At 31.4% G+C, this 6945-nt stretch overlaps 1 protein-coding gene and 1 long non-coding RNA gene across 4 annotated transcripts; one reads left to right on the top strand and one right to left on the bottom strand.

The window, feature by feature from the left end:
* The first annotated feature begins 240 nt into the window (after positions 1 to 240).
* On the top strand, positions 241 to 2807 carry LOC107823873 (putative transmembrane ascorbate ferrireductase 4). Of its 2 annotated transcripts, none has more exons than XM_016650577.2 (4): positions 241 to 420; positions 518 to 569; positions 977 to 1173; positions 2298 to 2807. In XM_016650577.2, exons 1-4 carry the CDS (start codon positions 259 to 261, stop codon positions 2616 to 2618), a joined length of 732 nt encoding a protein of 243 aa, XP_016506063.1. In that variant the 5' UTR covers positions 241 to 258; the 3' UTR covers positions 2619 to 2807. The 2 variants fall into 2 exon arrangements, with proteins under 2 accessions (XP_016506063.1, XP_075104133.1); XM_075248032.1 differs by having other exon boundaries at positions 2279 to 2807.
* Positions 2808 to 4486: 1679 nt separating this feature from the next.
* On the bottom strand, positions 4487 to 6945 carry LOC142178523 (uncharacterized). 2 transcript variants are annotated; one of them, XR_012706708.1, is made up of 3 exons: positions 6640 to 6945; positions 6348 to 6449; positions 4487 to 5262 (listed from the first exon to the last, which is right to left on the bottom strand). It is a non-coding gene; the product is annotated as an uncharacterized LOC142178523 (long non-coding RNA). The 2 variants fall into 2 exon arrangements; XR_012706707.1 differs by having other exon boundaries at positions 6348 to 6418.

The raw sequence follows: 6945 nt of genomic DNA, 5'->3' as shown, positions 1-6945 counted from the left end.
ATCTAAAATCTTTAGTCAAAGATAAAAAAGAAATCTTATGCCTCGCACCATAGTTTTTGGTAGTTAAATTACAGTGCTATTATTAACAATTCAATATTAAATAAGTCATTGAGTAACTGAAGACAGTGCTTTGATCATCATTTCTAAGCGTTGCATTGCTTTATCCAAAAGTAAGAAAATAGTGTCGGTAGCTTAGTGCAAATAACAAAACACTAGTACTACTTTCACAGTGAGCAGTGAGCTAGCACTGACTGAGCCATGGCTACTTCAGAGATTTCACTATCACTTTCACCATTTTATTTACTTGTCTTAGCAAGAGTTTCAGGTTCCATTGTTGCCCTTCTTGTTCTTACTTGGGCTCTTCACTTCAAGACTAGCTTTTACCCTCATTCTTCTTCTAAAGAAGACCTTATTTATGCTGTAAGTACTGAGCTCTTTTGTACCTTTGTAATGTTGTACATTTGAACTAAAACTTGTGGGCTTTTTAAGTTATATACTGTTTGGTTTTAATTGGCAGGTGCTTCATCCATTATTAATGGTAATTGGCTTCATTCTTGTAAGTGGAGAAGGTGAGTTTAACTTCTTTTAGGATTTAGATTTTATAGGTTTAACTATTAAGGTTTTTAGCATAATACGTTATATTTTTTAAGTCATGAGTTCAGACCTACTATTTGTTTTAATTTTAATGAATTTTTACACATAAATTTATGTTCCGCATCGAAAGTACTAGGTTTAGATGAACCCGGCGGCCAAATTCTAACGCCGCCCCCGGTAATCCACCGTAAAAAGTAGGATTTGTAATCTTGAAAATAATGCAGGTTATATGTTATGATACGCAAAGAAAGGACCTAATAGTGTTAAATTTAATTACAATATTAAGGTATATAATTTAAATTCTAGCAGAATGATGTTGGAAAGTGGGGTTTTCTTTTTTTCTTTATATTTTCAAAAATTCAATTTTTTTTTTTTTTTGTAGCCATATTGGTGCATAGATGGTTGCCAGGTTCAAGAAATTTGAAGAAATCAGTGCACTTGTGTTTACAAGGGCTGGCCTTGGCTTGTGGGATTTTTGGGATATGGACAAAATTCCATAGCAGTGATGGGATTGTGGCTAATTTCTATAGTTTGCATTCTTGGATGGGTCTCATTTGTGTTTCCCTATTTGGGGCTCAGGTATTTCTTCTGCACATTGTGTTTCCTCATCGCTATTTCTTCTATTAGCAAATTTTTTGAATTAAAGAAAAAATGTATTAAGGTCAAGAATGCAGTTTCTGGGGAAAGTAAATCGATCTGGCAACTGATTCTGAAAGTTGCCTTCTTTTTCTAAGAATGTGAAAATATCATCTATTTATTACTGTTTATGCCTTTTAAAGGATAAGAGTATCTTCTTTTGTACTCTCTTTTCACTTCCTATTATAGTAGTTTGGTGGGACGTCACGTCTTTGCAATTAGGAAAGAAAAATAAACGAATAATTGTGCATAAAGAAGAATTAGAAGAGTGATTTATAAGCCTCCACATAGATCAAGAAAGAAGGAACAAACGAAAAAACAATTGTCACTAGTTATTCGAGATGCTTATATATATATATATATATATATATATATATATATATATATATGTGTGTGTGTGTGTGTGTGTGTGTGTGTGTGTGTGTGTGTGTGTGTGTGTAGTATAGGACGAAAAAAGAAAGTGATTAAAGACCTCATTGTATAATGACATTAGTATCATGGGTGGAGCTAGCATACGAGTTACATGTTTGGCCGATCTGGCCTGTAGCTTTGGTCCAGACCTACATTTGTCTTAAGATATGAACTGAATATGTATAAATTATTAATTTAGAATTCAGTAACTTAAAATGACTAGAATCTCGAACTCATAAGGTTCAAATCCTGGTTTCGCCTGGGATTAGTATAATAATCTAAAAACTTAGATCCTTTTTATTGTTCTAGCTTGGCGAACTAACTTCTGCACCTTTTTGAGTGGCCAAGACTATAACATATTTAGCTCATATCTTCCTGGCATTTGCATCTTTTTGCTGCTGTGGACTCTAGAGATTGTAAAGTAAATTATCCAACATGAAGTAAAGTGGAATTCGGGTTGTTTTTGCACTAATGAACAATGCAGAATAGATGATTTATCATTGAGAGAAATTTATTTAAAGTTTGATGTGCTTAAGAACAAGTATTTCAACTGACAAACATAGTTCTTTCAGTTTGGAATATGATTAATTTATAATGTACCTTTGCGTTTGGAAAAGAAGTTTAATTGTATGGAAAGGTGTTTCATGTTACTGCAGTGGTTGATGGGCTTCTTAAGCTTTTGGCACAGAGGAGAAGTGCGAATGACAAGAATACGCCTTCTTCCTTGGCATGTATTCCTCGGCCTGTACACATATGGCTTGGCAGTGGCAACAGCAGAAACAGGCCTTCTCGAAAAGTTAACCTTCTTACAAACAAAAGGAGCTGTGCAGAAACGTTGCACAGAGTCGATGATCGTAAATGGTATGGGACTTGGTTTAGCTCTCCTCAGTGGCATGGTAATATTTGCTGCTGTATTGCCAAAGCATCAGACACCACATTCTAAGACCATTTACTCTAGTAATAAGCTACATTCTTAGTTTTAAAGCCTCTCTGCCCTTCCCGGGTTCCAGGTAGACCCTCCCCAGACCTCACTTGTCGGAAATCACTGAGGTTTTTTTTGTTGTTGTTAGTTTACATAGCTGTATACTGATGATTATCATGTAAATATTCTTCTTTAGTGGTTGTTTTTGTAAATGAAGAAGGTTCATAAGTTCCTTTTTTTTCAATCTTCTTGCATTTTGGTAAGGCCAGAATCTCCCTGCAGAGACTAATAGCAGACTTGGTTCTTCTTTAGTGTGCTTGGCAATATTTGGGGCAAACTTCACAGATGGTATTTGAACTAATGATTTATTACACTGAAGTATCTAAACTAAAATTTTGTATTTTGTAACTAGCCAAAAATTTATCTGAAAGTACTTCCTTTAGAGATTCTAATCATATCAACTAATTGAATAAACTAAAGTCTGATGTTTTGGTTTAATAATAACTAGTATTGCACAGAATATAAATTATGTTGTGTGATCTAATTTGTGTGACCATATTATTTCAAATTGCTTGAATTAAATTTTAATTTTCTTTTTCTTATCCAATGAAACATGACCAATAAGAAAATCAGATGAAATTAGAAAAAGATTCATATAGTAATCGAAAAACTTTTCAGTTCCTCACTTTTCTTTATTACATAATCTACTATATTTAGTAATATTTTATTTGTTATTATGACGTTACTTGTCTTAATATTTCTGTTAATTATCTCTTTTTAACATATATATATATATATATATATATATATATATTCTTTTTTTTTCTTACTCCTAAAACTTTTTCTTGAAACGTTTTTTCTATTTTACATTTTTATTTGAATTCGTCAAAAATATAAATTAATTTTTTCTTTATTAGTTATAAATCTACCAATTTTTTTAAATAATTGGTATTTTTGTATTATATGCCTAGAAATTAAGTTTTACTTCTCATTTGACGTCTTATTACAATTTTAATTTTTAAGATTTAATTATTAAAATTAATTATCTTTTAACACTATGCTTTATTGCTTGATATTTTTTCATTACCTAATATTTTTGAATTTTGACTTTATCTATTAAGATTTAAGTTATGTGATATTTTAGATATGTATGATTTTTGTCATTATAACTCAAAAACGCTTTCTGATTTGAAATTCTAATACATATTATCATTATATATTTAATACCATTTTTTCTTCTTTTGTTTCTTTACCGTTATTAATTTATTTGTTGCTCACTATGATTGCACTATCATGTGAATTTTTTATTAGTTTGTTTTTAGATTTGATGTCCTTGCTTATTACCTTCTTTAATATAACATAGATAATATATATTTCCTACTCCTAACAAAGTTGATTATTAATTTAATACTCCTTTACTTGAAATTCATTCATTGTTCTGTATCTTTTTATTTTTTATTTTTGACTTTATCTATATACAAAATCTCGAAATGATATAATCTAATAAGAATATAAAAGATTTTGTATTTTAGCTTTTAATTTTTTTTTTTAGCATTCCAAATTATCTATACAAATCTATAATATAGATATAGATGAAATTTTGTCATAAAATCTAGTTAAATTTAGCCTTTAAAGTACGAAGTAGCAGTTTCTCTATATGAGACTTAACTTGGCATCATGTTTCACTATCACTCTTTTAATATAATTAGATAAGGTGACCCCTGTGCCGAACACAGGCCTAACGCTGTAACTTAGATGTCTCTGCTCACGTGAACAAAATCAAATTTATATCTCTGACAATATAGAGAAAAAATGACAAGAATCAAGTAGTTATTTTTACAATAACTTCAAAACTATGGTCATATTGGAAAATGGATAGCAACAAACACGAGGCAAAAGAAAACATAACTAATATAACCCGATGATAGCTAGAAGAAAACATAACTAATCTAACTCAATGATAACCAATTCAACTATAAGAATGAAAAATATCTAGATCCAGGTTACCAACAAATAGGATACATCAACTGATTCTGCAGATAGTTTTCCTAGTATCCCCCTCTCCCCCCTTTCTTTCAGAAGACAACCTTATTGTTGTTTTGACGAAGATACTACGGCATGCACATCTATTGCACTTCAAGATGTATTTCTTTCCCATCTCCAACATACAACCTTCAAAAGGAAGTTGCTACTATAAGAAGATGTCAGCCCTGAGATATTTCAACTCATGTGCAAAATCCCACAAGGGAACACTCACCAGTAGAAGAAAAGTTGAGAGATTCAACTTTCAAAACATGCGTTAGAGTAGATGAAAGAATCGGTTTCATAATAAAGGGCACTCTTGAAGAATTAAATAACCTACTGAAATATTTCACAGAGACTTTATTTATTAAGAGAATTCAATGCCATAATAACTCCAATAAATAGTCACTTCAATAGGCAGCAGTATGGGTGAATAGATATAAAAGCTTTAATGCTTCTTAGGACGAAAGATATGAAAAAGATTTCGGACAATGCACAACTTCTAGCCAATGTTGCAGAGCAAGTATTTTAGCCTTCCCATTCTTTGACCGTCCCCTTCCACCCTTCGCTCATCGTATACGTGTTCCAGTCACCAAAAACTATCAATTTCTGGTTTCTTGACATTGAAAAACATCGATGAACTCTTTCTGAGATCTGCAAAATCTAAAGCCTTCCACCTACATATATCAGCGAAGCACTTTAATAAACAATATAATAGAGACACTAATTCAAGATTCGATTCTCAAAAGAGTAAGACCACAAGAAATAGCTCTTCAACCACAACATCACAATCTACAAGGTTTATTTTAACCCTGTAAACTTGACAGAAACATCATTGAATCAAAGCATTTAAGAGCATGTAGCTTGCATAAGAAAATATAATTATTTTTTCTGGTTTTCCTATAAGAGGTAAAAACTTTAAATGGACCCAAAATGGGGATTTAAAACGTCTTAGTAATTTTTCAACGCCTTAATAATCTTTCAACGCATTAGCGCGCTCAAAGGCAAGATATGAGAGGGAAAAAGACATAAATCAGCAATAGCAATAGCATATACATTAAGATGACCCATTAACCTAGAGTAACAACATACTCCTACTACTTTCTGCTACAATATACTTCGATCAATTTCTAAAGAAGTTCTCAATAACATAGAGTTGCAGTTCATCTTTATTAACTTCTACTACAATTAAAATTAATCAATTAATAGAGAACACAACGATTCCATTTTGGAAACTGTTAATCAAAGTAAGTTAAAAATCTCGCATACATGCTACTTTGCTTTATACATAACTGCATTTATAAGAAAAAACATACAAACTCATACATACTAAATCCCATTGAATTCCTTTTTTCTCAAACACATTCTTGTCTGCCTTGAATCTTAATAAGAAGACTATTTCATTCATCTTCTGCAAATTCTTGTTTCCTCGGCTCCGATACAACTATCTAGTGTATCTTCACTTAATTTAGTGATTGTTCATGAATCCTCTCTTTTTTCTTTCTTACTTTCTCTGCTTGCTTAATTGTTGACAAAAATTCAACAGTGATGATATAGGTCGTCCGGAAACTCTATTTGATATACCTAACTTAATTTAATATGCCACAAGATTGAATTAGTTGCATTACTCAATCATTTAATAGAGCATTTTATACTCATTAACAACAAAAGCTATTTCTTCCTTACTACTATGAATAATCTGTATTTAATTTTTTACGGCAAAAGTCATCAACAAAGATTAATTAGAAAGAAAAAAAATTACCGAACGCAAAGCAGATTGAGCCATGCAGATTGTGAGAGTAAGAAAAAAGCAACACTATCTGAGTTGGTGATCTGCAGTTGCAACAAAAACAAACACTGTGTTCTGTAATAAAAAAAGGAATAAAAAGCGTAAACAGATAAATAAACAAAATAATTAAGAAACTTTATATCGATATACATATTTCATCTTAAAAAGCTATATGGTTCAATTAATAAAAAAAAGTAGTTGAGAAAACTAACCCTGAAAATTTTTTCACAACAAATGAAAATATTTAACAAATATATAATCTTACCATTTACCAGACTCGATCTCAATGGATGAGATTTTTTGATATTAAACAAAAGAAGAGGCGGCTCTGATACATCCGCAAGCTCCGGCGTACACTCAATCTCTCTCGAATGGTAGAACGATGGTAGAGCAGTAGGTGGCTTTGGGTTGCCTTTGAATTCACACATCAGACATTTGGTTGGGAAGCACAATAAGTTGTTCAAGGGCAAATAAGTGATTCAGACAAGTAAAAGCTGGAAAAGATTAAAGATAAAATTAAGGAAAAAGCTAGAAGATGTATTTAACTGAAAGAGAAGGAGTAGTTTGAAGT

Source organism: Nicotiana tabacum, chromosome 24 (genome assembly GCF_000715075.1).
Source record: "Nicotiana tabacum cultivar K326 chromosome 24, ASM71507v2, whole genome shotgun sequence".
Taxonomy (NCBI): domain Eukaryota; kingdom Viridiplantae; phylum Streptophyta; class Magnoliopsida; order Solanales; family Solanaceae; genus Nicotiana; species Nicotiana tabacum.
The sequence above is the reverse complement of the archived record's forward strand: the minus strand, read 5'-3'. Positions and strand labels throughout refer to the sequence as shown.

What these genes read in the sequence shown, in the direction of transcription:
- LOC107823873 (XM_016650577.2), top strand. Translation starts at nt 259, where the DNA reads ATGGCTACTTCAGAGATTTCACTATCACTTTCACCATTTTATTTACTT. An exon ending in AAGAAGACCTTATTTATGCT is followed by an intron (nt 421 to 517) that starts GTAAGTACTGAG and finishes TTTAATTGGCAG; the next exon opens with GTGCTTCATCCATTATTAAT. An exon ending in CATTCTTGTAAGTGGAGAAG is followed by an intron (nt 570 to 976) that starts GTGAGTTTAACT and finishes TTTTTTTTGTAG; the next exon opens with CCATATTGGTGCATAGATGG.